Source organism: Ailuropoda melanoleuca, chromosome 14 (genome assembly GCF_002007445.2).
Source record: "Ailuropoda melanoleuca isolate Jingjing chromosome 14, ASM200744v2, whole genome shotgun sequence".
Classification (NCBI taxonomy): Eukaryota; Metazoa; Chordata; class Mammalia; order Carnivora; family Ursidae; genus Ailuropoda; species Ailuropoda melanoleuca.
This window is the reverse complement of record NC_048231.1, coordinates 42,971,040-42,988,561: the sequence shown is the minus strand read 5'-3', so window position 1 is coordinate 42,988,561 and position 17,522 is coordinate 42,971,040. Positions and strand designations below refer to the sequence as shown.

Genomic DNA, 17,522 nt, shown 5'->3' with positions numbered 1-17,522 from the left:
CTGGTGTTTCTTTCTTCTAACCACGTGAGGCTATGGGACTTGTGGACCCTCAGCTGGCCAGAACCACCCCCTTTAGTCTGCCCCACAGGGCTGAGGCATTTGCCGGGTCACACTGCTTCTGCAGCAGCTGGGCAATGTCCCATCCTCCCCCCCCCCCCCCCCCCGTGGCTTCCCTTCAGGGCTCAGGGCTAGGTTGGGGATGGAACTTCCCCTCAGGGGGCACAGGGAAAATGGGGCAGACCACTGGGCCTCCCTGCAGGAGATAGGCCGGCCCTTTGCTATGTGCTATACCCCACAGGTACAGCTGGCCCTGGGCCATGAGATCACATCTCTGCTTCCCTGGGGTTAAGCATAAAACCTGATGCTGTCAGCACACTCTGCTGGGACTTACAGCCATGCAGAGGGGCTGGCAGTATGCCAGCGGGAGGTGGAGGCTCAGACTTGGGCTGCTCAAAGTGCCCCGTTGACCTTGCCCCCAGCACCTGCAGTGGGGGGGGGGCAGAAGGGAACCCTGTGTGCTAATGAGTTTTCATCACGATAACTTCAATAGTTTAGCAACTTTATTCTAGCCCTATATCCCAACTAACCCAAAAAGAACTGGAGGTGGGGGGGTAGTGGAGGACAGATTACAGGAGCCTGGGGTCCACAGGGACGACAGATGGACCTTGAGTGTGGTCAGCCAAGTGTGCCCTCTAGGTGCTGCCTGAGCATCCTGAGGCAAGGCAAAGACTTGGGGAACCCCTTGGCTGCCACCTTGCTGATAAAGATGGCCTCATTCTGAAAGAGCAAGTTTGTAGTCCTCCAGGGACCTAGCAAGAGGCAGCAGCCCCAGTTTCCTGTACAGTGTCTGAGGGGGGCCCGAGGGGGGGCTGGGCTGGAGGGTCCTGGGGTGCCAGGGCCCCTGCGCCATTGGGGTGCTCCACCCTCTCGAACAAGAGGAGCATCTCACAATGCGGGGTCTGCGGGAACAGGTCCACAGCCACTGCCTTGACAGGCCGGAAGGGGGTGCCCTTCACCCGGTTAGATGGGGCCCTGCAGAGGCTGTGATGGGAAAGGATTATCAAGGTCAGCCACGTGGGTCCACCGGGTCCCCAGTCCACCCTGTCCTGGGGCCACCCCAGGCCCCCCACTTCACACTCACTCCACAAAGTTGCCCATAGCCGCCCGGGGGTTGCAAGAGACATACAGGAGCCTCCTGAGGTTCTCAGCTCTTCGGACAGCCAGGATCACTTTGGAATCTGAGGAGGTCCAAAGGGGATGGGCGTCAGGCCTGAAGCTGCGCAGCCTGGTGTGCCACCCAGACATCCCCGCCCCAGTCTCCCCCACGACACTCCCAGATGGAGGCCACTTACGCAGGCCAGCACGGGGCGGGTCCAGGATGGCAACGAGCTGCTGAGAAGCCAGTCTGCTCACCAAAGTGGGCACCAGGTCCTCAGCTCTCCCACAGTGGAATTCCACATTGGTCAACTCTGGACATGGAACAACAGCCCTGTCACAGGGGACCCAGGACACCCTCTCCCCACAGGGCCTGCCTGGTGTGCTGAAGAGGTGTCTCAGGAAAGCCCACTGGCTGAGAAGCCTCCTCACCCTTACCCAGCTCTGGCATCCTGGGCACACAGTTAAGTCCCATACCATAGGAGCCCCTTAAGCACCCTCTGCCCCTCACCCACCACGGGCCCTAAGAACCATCTGGTGCGTCCCAGGTGCCGTGCTGAGGTAGCAGCAGGAACATCTGCTGCCCGCCCACTATGTGCAGCACTGGCTCTCACCATTGTCTCGGGCATTCACCCGGGCATCTTCCACGGCCTCTTGGCACAGCTCAATCCCCACGACTCTCTTCACCCTCTGAAGCCAGGAAAGGACAGACTCATGGCGCCCCACCCCATCCCACAGACCTCTTAGGGAGGGGAAGAGCAGGAGGCACGTGGGGAGTGAAAAAGGATCTGAAATAGGCTGGGGGGTCACTGGGGGTCATGAGGCAGGTGACAACACAGGTGGGGTGGGGAGAGGGCATTCTCAGGCGGGGCAGGAGGACTCACCGGGGCCAGTGCCAGGCCAATGGTACCAGTGCCGCAGCACACATCCAGCACTGTGCTCCCTGTGTCCAGCTGGGCCCAGTCCTGAATAACTGTGTAGAGCACCTCCGCCGCCAGAGTGTTTACCTGAAAGGCGGGCCAGCAGCTTCCAGAAGGTCAGCGGAGCCTCACCACCCATGTTGGCCTCCCCTCCTGCACAATCCCCCCCAACCCCCAAGCACCTGGATTCCCTGGGCACTCTTCCTGCCTGGGGGCCTCCATGGTGCCTCTGTGGTCTCATCCCTGGGTCACTCACCCTCTTCCCAGGTCTCCAGATCCCACCCCTCCCCCCCATTAGCCATCTGAGTGCTAGAGGCCTAGTCTGACCCTCAATCCCATCATGCCTGACAACCTCACCCAGTCTCCTGGCTTTAAACAGCAACTTGATGCTGATACCCACCCCTCACCCCTCTTCTGAGTGCCAGAGCTCACACCAGAGCCCTGGCATCACCCCAAGTCTTATTACTACCCCACAAAAGGCCCTCTGAAGGGCTGTCAGAGAATCTAACAGCAAATGATCTTTTTCCTACCTTACAAGTAAGGCTTGTGGCTCTCCCGCCTGGACGTTCTCCCGGCTAATCCTTTATCACTGCCCTAGCCCACTGTTCCCATCACATCCTGACATCATGTCAGGCTTCCCTCCATGTGTCCTCATGATCCCCAGAAATTTGGGGCTACCTGGAAGAAGGCGTGAGGAGAGATCCGGAAAGTCAACCCCAGCAGGTCCTCGTGGATGCACCGGTCTCCAGCCACATGCTCCAGGGGCAGGCCCTCCTGGCTGGGAGTCTTTCTGTGGGTGGTAGGGTAAGTCCATCAGTGTCACCAGCCCTTGCAGGGACCCGCCCCACCCCTACCCAGGTTCCTCACCGCTGTCCCTCCTCTACAAAGTAGAGGCAGGTCACCCCAGTGGCCTTGCCTGGCCCCGCCATGAAGTGCTGCGCCAAGGAGGCCTTCAGCCCAGCCAGCTCCTCAGGGCCCAATTTCTGGGTAAGCAGTAGAAAAGGCCTTGTAAGGCTGCGTCCCAGCTCACTGTGGCCCAGACACCCTCCCCCAGGAGGGCCACCCCGCCTGAGACCTGGGGGTGGAAGTAGACAATGGCCATGGCTTGGCCACGGCGGCTGGTGCGCACAGTCAGCTGCTTCCAGTGGCCCGAGTACGTCTCTGGGTTGTACGCTGAGTATGGAGTGGACCTGTGGAAGCCATGAGTGGCCCTGAGTCCCCCAACATCTGCCAAACAGGATGTTAGAGCAGCATCCCTGCTCTCTCTTCCAGCCACACCCACCAGATCACAATCCCAGAATCCCCCCAGGCACACCCTCTGCTCCCAGACCACCTCAGAACTTTTCAGGGCCCCAGCCCAGCCATTAGCCCTCACCGGATGAACTCCTGGAAGGCTTTCACCACCTGCTTGGTGGCCCCAGGGATGTGCACGGTGTCAAAGGGGGCTGCCACAGCACATGTCCCGCCCTTGTACTTGCCAAGCCGACAGCCAACTGTGTTGTCTTCCCCGTCCACCCCGATGCCGACCAGAAACTCACACTTATTACGATACTCGGTCTGCAGGGAAGCAGAGAGACATGCCCGACCTTACCCTGGCTGTCCAACACTTGTGAGCGGACAGAACAGCTCATCAAGTGAGAGATGGTGGTAAGCGAGAAGCTCCAGTTCCCCCACAGGGGATGGGGCTGACAACAAGTAACAGTCACATGATGAGTACCAGGAGGAAATGCAAAGGAGGAAAAAGGGATGGTAGAGATAAGCAGGAAGAGTTCCTTTAAGAACATGAGATGAATTTCTGGCCACAGAAGCCGGGCCTGACCTGCTGGGGTGATGGCCTAACCCCCTCCAGCGGGCAGCAGGCCTTGTTGTGCTTGTGCCTCTGTGAGAGTAGCCAGGGTAGCAGGGCGCGGTTGGTGCTCCCAATTTCCCTGCAGGACGAGGTGGGGCCAAGGTTGGACTCAGTCCGCTTCCCCTGCAACCATCCCCAGCCATTCTCCAAATGTCCAGGTGCCTGGGCGCCTCCCTCAGACCTCACTATCTCCACTGATTATACATGGGTTTTACTCGCTAGCTACCCAAGAGACCATGCAGACCCGGAGGATGTCTGTACAGGCCACAAGATGGGCTGAACAAGCATAGAACCAAGCAGAGCTCTGGGGCCAAGGGGGTGATCTGCACCCACACTCACTTGGCAAGCTTCTGCAGCACCTGCTCACACTCCAGCCGCTTCCGCTCAAGCTGCTCAGCATAGGGCACGGTCCAAAGAGGGGTCACTACATCTGCGATGCATGTGGTCGTCGGCTCACCCTCATCCTCCCGCCGCCTCTTCCTGGCCATAGGATCAGCCTTGGGCCTGGCCAAGCGCACGCTGAGTGGGCGGCCCTTCCAGAGGGCACCGTGCAGCACACGCAGGGCCTTGTCCCGCTCAGCGGCACTGCGGAATGTCACAAAGGCGCAGGGAGGTTGCCCAAAGAGTTTGGTCTTATGAGGCTGCAGGCCAAAGCGGCCCAGAAAGCGTCGTACATCACTGAAGCTGGCATGGCGGGGTACGTTCTGCAGCTCCAACTTGAAGATCTCCGAGGTAAACAGGTCCTCCCTGATGTAGCTGTAGAGCCCAGGCTGAGGCACGGACTCTGAGGCCGCCCCAGCCCCCCCTTCCTCCTCCTTGTCTTCCTCGTGGGGGGCTAGGGCTGCAGGGCTGCCCTGGGCACTGCTGCTGTCTTGGCAGCAGCCTTCCATGGGCACAGGGCCCTGTGTGGAAACAGACAAGGGCTGGGCTGAGGGCTGGACCCTAGAACCTGAACGCCCCAGGCCCCCTTGCCCCACACCACGACCTCCATTAGTGCACCCTACGCCCAGCCTCAACCCCGTTCCCTTTCCCCCTCTCCCAATTTATCCCCTAAACCCACGTTTTCTCCCAGGGGTTTCCGACCCCGACTCCATCTCCATCTCCCCCGCCCCCTCTTCCTCCATTTCCTCCTCCGTCTCCCATCAAGATCTCCCTTCACTCTACTTCGTTGTCGAGCTTGTCACTCATCGTTCGGTCCGTCCGCTGCCCGGACTGGGGCCCCCACGAGGGCCGCCTCCGCCGCCCGGTCGTGGGCCTGGCACAAGGGAGGCGGGCGCTCAGACGGCGGGTGCAACGCCACGAGGCCGCTCGTCGGCTCCGCCCCGGGGAGGGGCGGGACTCGAACCCTCGGGGCTCAGGTTCGGGTCTCGGGCATGGGGTACGCCGCCCGCCCGCCTAGCTCGCCGCTCTCCCCTCAGCCAGCGCGTGCAATCGAGGTCGCGCGTCTCTATCATCCTGGCTTCCGGTGACGTCATCTCCACGCGCCAGCCCCGACCCCCAAGCCCCTTCGCGAGCTCGAAGGGCGCGCGCCGCCGCGGGGCGGAAGTGCGCGCGAGGGCCGCCGGGAGTGCACGCTCCCCTGTTGGCCGGGCGGGCCGGGCATGCGCCGCGGGCGTTTTGGCGGGAAGCGCGGGGCGGGCTGGACAATGAGAGTGTCCGCCGTGTGAGCCAATAAAGCTGCACTGGTTTTGAATCGCGTCGCGTTTCCCGCCGCCGGGGTCAGGGGTCGGGGTTCGGGTCGCGGGGCGGAGGGAAGAGCGGGAGGGCGGGAGGCGCCGGCGCCAGACGCGGAGGGAAGGAGCTACGACCAGCCGCCGAAAGGCCGCGGAGCCAGCGACGACCGAGCCAGCCGAGCCGCCGCCGNNNNGGGGACTGTGGGGGCCGGGAGGCCGAGGCGGCTATCGGCGGCCACGTGGGCGGCCCGCGCCGCGGCCGCCAACCCCCGCTGGCTTGCGGGCTCGGTGCCTGCGGGGCCTCAGGGGCGCGTGGTCGGAGTTTAGGGTAGCTCGGCCTGGGGCCTTCGGGGCTAGGGCTCGCGATGCTTGGGGGCGAGCGGGCTCGGGGGCTGCGGGGCGCCCGCGTGACCTTGGGGCGGTCCCAGGTGGAGCCGGGAGCTCCATCGGGGCGTGGGGCGGCCCGCCGCCCGGGCTTCTTGGTCTCTAGTTCACTTCGCTGCTCTCCTGAGACGCGGGGCGGGTGGCCGGTTTCCTCTGGCTCGGCCCACTTGCAGGCTTCCCACCAAAACCGTGCGGCCCTTCCTGCCGTCGCCTACGCAGGACTTCATTCATTCTGTTCTCACATCTTGAACCGCCACAGGCCTCTGTAGCGGAAGCTCGCGTTCCAGCCGGGTGGCGGGGTCGTGCAGGACCGACCCAGGGTCGGGGCGGCTTTGTTGATTGCGGGCATCTGCTCGGGTTGAGCTGGCCTCGGCGGAGCCGCAATGCTGTTCAACCACGGAAAGCAACGAAGCCTTCTTCTATATGTTCTTTTTTGGCTCGAGTCTGGTAGTAAAGTCTCCCAGCTTTTCCTGGACTACAGATCACCAAACCACGTGTTTTCTAAGACTTTAACCTAAAATATGAGCCTTTGTGCCCTGTAGTTTTCTAAACTGGATCAGAATTTGATGGTCTTATTTGTACGATTTCTGTCGACGCATCAACTTTCTGATGTAAGATAAAATTGCTGACAGAACTGTGAATTCCATGTAAATACTAGCAGTTGGGTAGCAACTTTTTTGCCTTCTAACAAGAGCACAGATTTTTTTTCAACCAGTAAAAATTCAAAGGGTTGCTTTTTGATTAAAGGGTGGCACTCTCCTTAAGGCTCTCTTCCGTCATTGTGTCTTTTAATTTTCACTTAGCACGTCATTATCCACATTTTACAGGTGAGGAAACTGAGGTGCAAAGTGATGAGGCAGTGTCTCTTTGGCCAGTAGGGGGCCCAACTTTAGGGGCCCCAGTGTGACTGACTGACTGTCCACACATGTGACTGATGCATCTGGGGAGGGTGCTGAAGTTCAGCATCTTACTGCACTCCATGTGTGTGCAAACCTTTCTTTTTTGAAAGCCTGTGGGCTTAATCTCTTGCTTTGGGATGAGGCTCTTTACTTGGAGGGATTGCCCACTGTGGGCACTGCGGAGCTCTGGGTGGGGGCCAGGCTCTAGGGCCAGCAGAGTGACCTCTCTGCACCTCAATCCACAGGACACCCATGAGGACCATGACACCTCCACTGAGAATGCAGATGAGTCCAACCACGACCCCCAGTTTGAGCCTATAGTTTCTCTTCCCGAGCAAGAAATTAAAACGCTGGAAGAAGATGAAGAAGAGCTTTTTAAAATGTAAGTAAGCTCATGTTGCTCCAGTACAGGAATCTTTAGTGTAAGATTGAAATTATGGTTTTTATGGGTGTCAGGGTCTTGGCCTGGCTTTTAGTTGGACTGAAGCTGAAGAAAGGGCTTGGAGTGTGTAATGACTAATCCTATGTGGAAATCAAGGCTGCTGTTAGAATCCATTCATTGGATAACTCTTCACTGGGTGCCCCTGCTTCTGGTGGCCAGTGCTGTGGAGAGCACAGGGGCTCCCTGGTGTCCTGTTCCTGCCACTCTGTCCACAAAGGTGCATCTTCACAGCCCCCTTAGCTACCTCTAAGACTCCCATGCATCCTTCCTCTGGTTGAACAGGGTGTCTCTACCATTTTTTTTTTTTCTTTTGCGCTATGGACTCTGGCATCTTGAAGTTTGTGAACTACTAATTCAGTGTTCTTAACGCACAAAATAACACCTGGAATTATAAGTGAAAGTGGATGGTGTTACGCTTACCAAGATTACTTTCTAAAAATTATTCTACGCCGGTTTTCTGGCATCTTCAGTGGGAAGCTATAATGGCAAGGGACGTTTTTAAGTCTCTGGCACCAGCTGTGTGTTGAGATGTTTGTGACAAAATCAGCCCTGCCGAGACTGACCTGTTGCCTTTACTCAGAATCACAGGAAACACTAGGCTCTGTTACAAGTTAATGGAAATAGGCTGGAGTGTTTTTCCTGTCCAAGCTTGTGGAGTTCCCCCCCGGCCCAGCCGATTCCATCCAAGAAGCCAGATGAAGGTTTGAGTGCTTTCCTGTGAGTGGGGGGCAGGAACAGTGACCCCTCCCTCCAAGTTAGGCAGACTGGGGAGGGAGAGTCACATACATCCCTTTGGTCTCAGAGAGTGGTGGGCGTGTACCTGAAGACACTGGTTCTCCACATCACTTTGCCCAGAAATGGTACAATAGCCAGGGACTGGTTCGTCCCAGGAGTGAGGACTGCTGCTGGTGCTGTTACACACGCACACACACACACACACACACACACACACACACACACACACACACCCACCCCCCCCGGGCCCACACAGGGCTGAGAACTGGCAGTCCTGGATACAGGCCGTTCCTGAGGGAAGTGAGGCCAGTGTCAGGCCTTTATGTCTGGGCCCTTGGGCTCCAGGTGAAAGCTCTGGTGGCATCCTTGTGAGGGCACTGTCTCCCTTAACAGAATTGAGCTTGGGGGAGAGAGCAGAGTGTTGTGCAGGAAATGGATCAGCAGGGCTTGGGTCCAGTGGGGAAGTAAATGGAGGGTATCAGCCTAAAGTCAGGACTGCTGGGCTCACCATTTGGGCTTTGGTGCCTGGCTGGGCCCGGTGAGGTGCTACTCTGGGCAGGAAGGCAAGGTGTTGGGCCAGAGACTGGCGGCCTGAACAGAGGTCTGCAGCCCCTTCTGTGGGTTTGGGGGCCAGGGAAGCACAGGGGGCATCTCACAGCAGAGGGAAGGGCTGGCCCTGTGGAAGGCAGGAGTCCTTGACGTCCACCTGCTTCCATGCTACCCCTGTGGCTCTTTGGGACACCAGGGGCTCCCCTGCACTGTGATCACAGGCAAGCCCAGCGTACTCGGGGGGGTATCTTTGCTGAGAAGTTGGGTCTTTCTGTTGGAAATCTCTTTTCTTTTTTATTTCATTATTTTAAGTGAAAATTTGACGTCTGTTGTTGTCTTGCTCTTTTGGTAAATTTTTGACTAACAGTCTTAGAAGGGCAAAGGAAAGGACGTCGCCTGTGGAGACGCTGGATACGGCCATTTTTTCAACGCACAGACAAGAATTCTTTCCAAGCCAGTGTTTAACTGCTTATTCCCCTCTCTCTGCCCATCTAAGCTCTCTTTTAATGGCTTTTCTTGAAGGCGGGCAAAGCTATTCCGATTCGCTTCAGAGAACGATCTCCCAGAATGGAAGGAACGAGGCACTGGTGACGTCAAGCTTCTGAAGCATAAGGAGAAAGGGACCATCCGCCTCCTCATGAGGAGGGACAAGACCCTGAAGATATGCGCCAACCACTACAGTAGGTGGCCTCTGCGTGTGTGTTTTCACGCCGAGTCCCACACGAGGATGCATTAGGTCTTCGGGCATGTTGCCTTCAGTGCTGTACTGGGAGCTTGGGGTTACACTGGGACATGGGGTGCATATTCGTGGTGTGTTCCGAGCTTAAAGTAAGAAGTGAGCTGTTCCCACATGCTCTGAACTCAGCAGACTTTCAGAGAAACTTCCAATATACCGGGTATGGAGTCCAGGCAGATAGGACATGACAGGGTGGACACAGAGCCCCAGTGTGGGCTTGGGACCATGAGGTGCCTGCCCAAGGATTGGGCAGTGTCATGAGGGCACATGGTCCCGCATGTATTTGATGTGCCCAGTAGGAAGCCTTCCCACTCTTTGGTTTGTTTTGTCCCTGCAGAGTGTTCCCTAAGGAGGACACAGAAGGGAAGAGGGGTGGGGGGAGAAGGTGGCTACCTTATCCTGTGAGACCAAACAGGTAGTGGGTGGTGACAGGCTGGGCTCAACATGGTGGTGGTGGGGCTGGGGTCTGGGAAAAGCCACACCAGGCCTGGCCTGTAAAGGGGCGACAGTAAGTCCCCCACCATATCAGTCTCTTGGCTTCTGGGTTGTCCTGCAGTGCCGTGTATATGCGGAAGCAGACATGTTTTGGGCTGCGTTCCTGATCCAGTGCCGGGTCTGTGTTACTGGGTAGAGTGCATGTCTGGCAGGGCAGGGCCCCTCATCTGGGCACACGGGGTGACCAGGCAGGAAGCTGAGCAGAACAGCCCTGGAGGGTGATGTGGAAGGATGGGGAGGTTTGCAGAGACCCTGAGGGTTGGTGCAGAAGGGCGTTTTTTCTTAAGATTTTATCTATGTATTTGAGCGAGAGAGAGCAAGCATGAGTGGGGAGAGAGGGAGAAGCAGACTCCCTGCTGAGCAGAGATCCTGACCTGGGGCTTGATCCCAGGACCCCGAGAGCATGACTTGAACTGAAGGCAGACGCGTAACCAACTGAGCCACCCAGCCGCCCCTTTCATGCCCTTCCTTAGAGGCCGCTTGGGTACCCTTGTGAACCACCCCCACCACCTATCTGCTATGGCCCTTGGCCTCCACTCCAATTTGAATCACTCCCAGGGGTCTGCCTGACACCCTATGCTTCTTCCAGAGCCTTGTCAGGTCCCTGGGTTGTTTCCTAGTGGTAGGCGGGTTCTGGGCATGGTGCATATCATAGACCCTTGATGTGCTAGGTGGGTGGTGGCAGGAGAGGCCGTGACACCTCTGTGGGTTTGCCGGGTGTCTACATGGAGATGGGGTGACTGTTCCCGGTTCAGATGGTCATGTGTGCTCGGGGCTGGGCATGGGCCGGCCCACATCTCTGGAGACCTCTGCCAGGGGTGCAGGGGCACAGCGGTGGGTGCGGCATTGGGGGTGCTCGTGTTCTTTGTGCAGGCTGTCTCCCTTTTCCACCTCGGGGCTGCGCAAAGCCTGAGGACACCGGGGTGGCTGTGCCTATTCCAGGTCATGGCTTTGTCTTCCATGATGTAAGTCACAAGGCCCACAGTGTGCACTTCTGTTGGCTCGTCTCCCAGGGTCCCTGGACAGTGTCAGAGTGGTTGCCCTAGTCTGACTCCATGCCTTCCCGGGGGGGGGTGTTCACCCTGCTTACGGTTTCTGTCCCCCACCTCCTAATGGGCCAGGTCTCTGATGGTGTGACTGAGCGGGGGCACAGCCACGTTATGGGCGCTCCACAGGCAGGCTAGATGTGAGCGGCTCTGTTGGTGCTGGAGCCCTTGATCCAGTGGAATTGGAGACACTTGCTGAGCTGTTCTCGGTCAGGGAGCAGGCCACCCTGTTTCCAGATTTAGGACAGTCTTGTTTTTAAGTGTACACGAGGCGTTTGCAAAGAAACATGTTTAAGATGTGTATCCCACGGGACTTTGTTTAGGCCTGGTTGGTTGACCCCAAAGTGGGACCTTGTGTTGGCAACCAGGGCATTTTGTGGCGGGGAGGCCTTGGTGCAGTTGACGGGACTCTCACATGGCTCCTCTTCCCCAGTCACACCGATGATGGAACTGAAGCCGAATGCAGGCAGCGACCGTGCCTGGGTCTGGAACACCCATGCTGACTTCGCCGACGAGTGCCCCAAGCCAGAGCTGCTGGCCATCCGCTTCCTAAATGCTGAAAGTAAGCAGAAGGGTGCCGGGCCCCGGGCACTGCCTGACTGCGGCCTCCCGTTTGACATTGTAGCTTTGGAGGGGGAATTGATAATGCCTGGGAAGTGTGTGGTAGGGACTGGTCCCACCCTGCTGTCTGCTGCTCCCTCGGGGGAGGGATGCAAGCCCTGTGGTTCAGCCGTGTGCTGTCGAGGCCTCATTTGGGCTCTGGGGCCACGAGCAGGGTCTTTTCCCTTTTAACCTCAAAGGGGGCTGGGCATCCAGTGTATCCAGGGCAGGCATGTCCCTTTCCAGCCCTGATTGTCAGAAGTGCCCACTGGGCCTCGGACGTGAGTGGAGAGCAGAGTGTCAGGCAGGGAGGCTCCTGCCCTGGCTTGTGCATGGCTGCCAGTACCGTGTATTATTCTGCCCAGATTGTCATAAAGTCAGATGGAAGGTCACAGCCCAACATAGCCACCAGTCTCAGGAAGGACTTAAGAAACAGTTACTGCTCAGTCTGGGTAAGAGTGAGCCCAGAGCTGTGTCCTTAAGTCCGAACTGGCCATGGGATGAGCCGTTTGTGTATCTTGACTCTTTACACCCTCCAGGACGTGTCCCCTTCACTGCTCAGGGACCTTAGGGAGTCTCTTTTCTTCCCACAGATGCACAGAAATTCAAAACAAAGTTTGAAGAATGCAGGAAAGAGATCGAGGAGAGAGAAAAGAAAGGTGACATGGTGTCGTGGGCAGGGGACTTCCTCGCAGACTCACTCTGCATCCGGCTGCAGCCCCAGGCGGGTGCTTTTTCTGTCTGCCACAGAAACATCCCGGGGTGCTGTGACCACCTCGACCTGTCAAAGGGCGATACAGCCATCTGGGGACACAGGGTGCTTCTTGGGGAGTGAGCTGGCCACCAGGGCCCCCAGCATGTGCTCTCTGGCCTGGCCTCACAGCACCCAGCTTGGCGGTCCAGTAACGACATCTGGGTAGAGCCCATGGCCGAACGGGCCTTAAGAGGTCCTCGCCGTCACCTGCTTGTTTGGGGCCCGACGATGGGTGCCATAGCAAGTGACCCGACATATCTGAGCTCCCAGACTCCCATCCCAGGCATGAGCTCTTACTCATTTGTGTGCCCCTGGAGGCTGGCGTGGCTGGCACATGGTGAAGTGGCCTGTCTTGCGGCCTTCGCCCAGGGCCATGGGAGGCGGGTGGGCTGTGGAGAGTGGTGCTTCTCGGTTTCCTTACTGCGTCCTCCTATATCTTAGCAGGGTCGGGCAAAAACGACGACGCCGAGAAGGTGACCGAGAAGCTAGAAGCTCTCTCCGTGAAGGCGGAGAGCAAGGAGTCGGAAGATGCCGAGAGCAAGGCTGGAGCCGAGGAGGAGCAATAAGCTGCCTCCCCTTGTTTTCTCTTCCTTCCGTTCTTTTCCTCCTTTTTCTTTTTTAAAATTTTGCCCTGCCCCTTCTTTTCAGTTTGTTTTTATTCTGTTTTGTTTTTACAAGGGACTTTATATAAAGAACTGAATTCCAACATTCAGGTTGTTTTTTTTCTAAGTTTTTGCCCTATTGAAGAAGACTTCAGAAAATCCATTCCCCAGTCATGAAAATGTACTGTGCTCACTTTCTTTTCCATAGTGGAAACACTTATTTATAGTCATCAAAAATAGTGAATAAACGACACATTCAAAACCTGCACTGAGGGCAGGACCGTGTATGCGCCGGCCCCGTCCTGGGAGCACTGTGGGTGCCCTGGCTCCGGGGTGTTGGGGCAGTGCTGCGGGGCCCACTTGCTGCCACTGGCTCCGCCTTGGGCTGGGGGCTGCTCTTGGCCCCTGGGGCTGCGCTGTGTCTGCGGTGGGGCAGGTGTGCTGGCTGCGGCCATGTGCTGCTGCCTTCTGGCAAGGAGTAGGTAGGTATTTGTTGTATCTTGCTGTTGTTTTTTTTTCTCTGCGGGAGGGAAATGAAGGCCACCAGAGTACCTTGGCTTTTCACACAGGAAGGCCAAGTAGGTTTCCAGGCTTTGGCCAAGGCTGTGTTTGGTTGGCCCTCAATCCTGGTGGAGGGATAGGCTGGTCCCATAGCTCACTTGTCCAGTCTGGTGCAATGTGTGAGGTGGGGCTTGTTCCCACAGCCTTCATCGAATACCCAGCTGCCATCTCCTACCTGCTCACTCGTGGCATCTCCATCTGGGCAGAATTGTGGAAATCTGCATTAGCTTTAAATAAAGGGACATTTTCAAGAATGCAAATGGGTTAGTGCCATTTGGGGCTTCGTCTTGTAAAATAAATTGTGTCTGAATGTTGTTCTAAGTGGGGGGAGAAGGGTTTTTGGTGCACCAGCAGGTTTTTCAAAGCACATGGTCACACATAAGGTGTGTCCTGGGAGGGCCAGTGGGGCTGGGGAGTGTGGCCATACTGCCCTCCAGTGGGGGAGGAGCAAGTTTGGACCTGGCCCTGGAGTGGATTAGTGTCACTCCGCTGTTGGTCATTAATACCTGCTGGAGGCGCTTTACAGTGTGGCCAGAGTCTACCAGCCGGGCCCTGCTCTTCCTGACCTCTCAGTGTCCTGTGACCTGTGTCTGGTTCCAAACCTCAGGTCCTTGTTCCCTCTGGGGGAAGCACCTCCAAAGGACGCTGCTCTTTTTTTTTTTTTTTTTTTTTTTTTTAAAGATTTTATTCATGGGGTCGCCTGGGTGGCACAGCGGTTAAGCGTCTGCCTTTGGCTCAGGGCGTGATCCTGGCGTTGTGGGATCGAGTCCCACATCAGGCTCCTTGGCTGTGAGCCTGCTTCTTCCTCTCCCACTCTCCCTGCTTGTGTTCCCTCTCTCGCTGGCTCTCTCTATCTCTGTCAAATAAATAAATAAATCTTTAAAAAAAAAAAGATTTTATTCATGGACTTGACAGCGAGAGAGGGAACACAAGCAGGGGGAGTGGGAAAGGGAGAAGCAGGCTCATAGCGGAAGAGTCCGATGTGGGGCTGGATTCCAGGACTCTAGGGTTACGACCCGAGCTGAAGGCAGACGCCCAACAACTGAGCCACCCAGTCACCCTTTTTAAGAAAAAAAATTTTTTAAAGCCAAACTGCAGACTTCACTGGCTAGCATTTTGTCCTGGCAGCCTCAGGCCTCTACAGACACAGGTCTGGGTGCTCTTGAAGTCTTGGCACAGAGGCCCTTCCTGCCAAGGAGGGACATTGAAGCTTGTGCACCTTGCCTATCTTGATGAATTGGAATTTCGACATAAAGGACAGGTGCTGCTTTCCCATGGGCTTCAGTTGGATGTATTGATGTATGAAAGGCTGGCCCAGGCTTGATCCCTCAGGGAAGGGCGGTCAGACACCCCTTTTACTTAGCAGAGAATGGTTGTTGAACATTGTTTTTGCTTTGGGCTCCAATACAAGATAAATCCCATTTGATATGAAAATCCAGGCTGACTTCTTTCCTCTTGGGTGATGAGATGTGTCCCCAAGGGGGGAAAACCCTGACAGCAGGGTAGGCCCCTCAAGATGGCTGGGGAACAGAGCTGTGCTGTGACCAGGCTACACTACAGGTGGCTTGCTGACACTGCAGAATCCTGCAGAAAGGGAGACACACAGTCCTGACGTTTGGTCCCACTGGCATGAGCAGGGATGCCAGTGAGGCCTCTCCCATGCCCCTCAGCCAGCGTGTTTTCAGGTGGGTTCCTCCCTGTGGCACAGAGGCAATGGTAAGCCATACTTGAGGTGCTGATGGTATTGGGGATGAAATGAGAGGTGAGATGATGTACCTTTCCATTCCAGGTCAGTCCATTGGGCTGCAGGTTAGGCAAGCTTTCTGCTCTGCTTTCCTTTTCCCTGGGATCTTAACTCCTTAGGGGGAGGACTCCTGGGCCGGCGGGCTCACTGGGTCTCTCCCTGCTCATCTCACCTCCCCCCACCCAGGACTCCCCTCTGCCCAGGAAGTCTGCAGGAGGCACAAAGCACCCTTTCTTTTTCTTTCTCTTTCTTTTTCTTTCTTTCTTTCTTTCTTTTTCTTTCTTTCTTTCTTTCTTTCTTTCTTTCTTTCTTTCTTTCTTTTTCTTTCTTTCTTTCTCTCTTTTCTTTCTTCCTCTTTCTTTCTTTTTCTTTCTTTCCTTTCTTTCGTTCTTTCGTTCTTTCGATTTTATTTATTTATGTGACAGACAGCCAGCGAGAGAGGGAACACAAGCAGGGGGAGTGGGAAAGGAAGCAGGCTACCAGCGGAGGATCCTGATGTGGGGCTTGATCCCAGAATGCCGGGATCACGCCCTGAGCCGAAGGCAGATGCTTAATGACTGAGCCACCCAGGCGCCCCAAAGCACCTTTTCTTTCATGACCAGCACTTGGCACTCCACCGCTCTCAGCTGTCCTGATGCCCCTACACAGACCTGGAGTCAGACCTGGGCCTGAGCCACCATTTGGGAGCCTGTAGGGAGGAGACCCTCCCCATGGGTAGGCCTGCATCCAGAGGCTTCCAGGGGCCTGGGGTCCTAGTGCTGGGTTGCAGAAGGGCAGGAGCAATGACAGCCATTGGGTGAGGTGTGCTTTGCCTGGAGTCTTCGTGAGGCCCCTGTACCTTACATTTCCATGCTCCGAGGCTATCAGAGGCCTGAGGCACCGTGGGCAGATGTAAGGAGGTGTCTGCTCTTCACTCACTTTTGTGCCCTGAGCCTGCCACTCAGTGCGAGGGGGCTCCCCCAACCCTATGCTGAGGTCCCCAGAAGTGGGCTCCTCACAGGGCAGGGGCTACAACTGGGGTGTGATGGGAAAAAGCCCATGACCGTTTCTACCGTCAAGCAGCTGTACAAATGCCGCAGTTCCGGCCCCCAGCCCAGGGTCTTTTTAATGGCTCATAGCCAGCAGCCTGCCAAGCTGGGACTGGGGCCTCCACCAGGCCCATGTACAGGCAGGGAGGGGCTTCCAGGACAAGGAGCCCTAGGGCCTTTGGCAGCATGGCCTGAGAAAGTGGCCCCTGGGCAGCAAGGGATTCTGGCCGTAGAGGAGCAGGTGCCCAGATCCAAGGAGGGTGGACCCCCCCCCCATGGATTCCCACCTGGGGAGGGCGCTGATGGGTCTTGGTTTCCCAGCAGAGGGCCCTGAGGCTGTGTTGGAAGGAAAAGAGACTTGCCAGTCCTCACTGTGGAGGCTTCAGGGCTTCAGAGCTTGACCCAGGTTGCAACCTCCCAGAGGTTCTGCACTGCTCTGCCTGCCTGCTCAGCCTGTTCTGTCCACACTGCAGCCAGGCACTGCAAAGGCGCAGGTCCACCTTAAGCGGGCAGTGGCTGCGGAGCTGGCGGGTGGGATTTCCTGCAGGAGGTGGGCCTGCCCACAGGCCTGTCCCAGGCAGGGGCAGGATGCCCTGTGCTTCCCAAGGGGCACTCCACCCTGCCTCTGGGAGACTGAGGGGCTCACTCGACCCTAGCTAGCTCTCCCACCTACACACACTCCCAAACCTGCAGTTTGGGCCAGGAAGCCCGAGAATCCAGCGCCCCCTGCCCTCCTTAACCGCGACCACTAGCTGGACTTGGTCCAGTCGAGTGGCCCGAGGACTGTGAGATGGGCAAGAGATAAACAGTGAAGGTGCCCCTACAGTGTCACAAATTCCCTACCCCCATGAATGCCAGGGGGCCTCCAGATGAGAGGGGTCTGGCCCTATTTGGGATTAGCATGGAGCAGGGACATCAACCTGACCCCAGGGACAGGCTCCGAGGTGTTAAGGGAAAGGTCTGTGCACACAGAGGCCCGGGAGGGGACCGACATGCCACTGCGCCAGGGCCTGCGGGCTGGGAACAGGGGGCCTGGCGTTCTCATCGGTGTCCACTCGGTGGGCCAGGACTGCAGGTGTGCGACGACGGCTGCGTGGCTTCAGAGTGCCGCGGGCACTCGCCTGGCCCGGACACCAAGGCGAGGAGCCGCCGCGCCGGGCCCAAGGTCCTGAACGCCGCGCCAGAGGCCAACGCCGGCGGGGCCCAGGGGGCTCGGCCGCTCCACAGTCTGGGCGGCTGGCACCCAGCGCCCCCGAAGGAGGGCGTGGGGCGGGGCGGGGGCCGGGCGCGTCCGCAAGGGGTCCCAGCTCCGCCCCTCCCCGGCCCCGCCCCTGGCCCCGCCCCGGCCCA

At 57.4% G+C, this 17,522-nt stretch overlaps 2 protein-coding genes and 1 non-coding gene across 5 annotated transcripts; 2 read left to right on the top strand and 1 right to left on the bottom strand.

Moving 5' to 3' along the window:
• Nucleotides 1–542: 542 nt before the first annotated feature.
• TRMT2A (tRNA methyltransferase 2 homolog A) lies at nt 543–5,406 on the bottom strand. 2 transcript variants are annotated; one of them, XM_002920597.4, is made up of 12 exons: nt 5,089–5,404; nt 4,264–4,826; nt 3,895–4,003; nt 3,451–3,632; nt 3,151–3,265; nt 2,943–3,058; nt 2,754–2,865; nt 2,040–2,162; nt 1,770–1,845; nt 1,353–1,469; nt 1,142–1,238; nt 543–1,041 (listed from the first exon to the last, which is right to left on the bottom strand). In XM_002920597.4, the coding sequence occupies exons 1-12, from the start codon at nt 5,110–5,112 to the stop codon at nt 810–812; spliced, it is 1,866 nt and encodes a 621-aa protein (XP_002920643.1). In that variant the 5' UTR covers nt 5,113–5,404; the 3' UTR covers nt 543–809. The 2 variants fall into 2 exon arrangements, with proteins under 2 accessions (XP_002920643.1, XP_034499240.1); XM_034643349.1 differs by lacking the exon at nt 1,770–1,845 and having other exon boundaries at nt 2,040–2,181; nt 5,089–5,406.
• A 1,596-nt stretch (nt 5,407–7,002) lies between these two features.
• On the top strand, nt 7,003–13,107 carry RANBP1 (RAN binding protein 1). 2 transcript variants are annotated; one of them, XM_034643351.1, is made up of 5 exons: nt 7,003–7,262; nt 9,129–9,286; nt 11,317–11,445; nt 12,077–12,142; nt 12,682–13,107. In XM_034643351.1, exons 1-5 carry the CDS (start codon nt 7,018–7,020, stop codon nt 12,801–12,803), a joined length of 720 nt encoding a protein of 239 aa, XP_034499242.1. In that variant the 5' UTR covers nt 7,003–7,017; the 3' UTR covers nt 12,804–13,107. The 2 variants fall into 2 exon arrangements, with proteins under 2 accessions (XP_034499242.1, XP_034499241.1); XM_034643350.1 differs by having other exon boundaries at nt 12,679–13,107.
• Nucleotides 12,175–12,301, top strand: LOC117796216. The gene has a single exon (XR_004620580.1). It is a non-coding gene; the product is annotated as a small nucleolar RNA SNORA77 (small nucleolar RNA).
• Nucleotides 13,108–17,522: the final 4,415 nt, after the last annotated feature.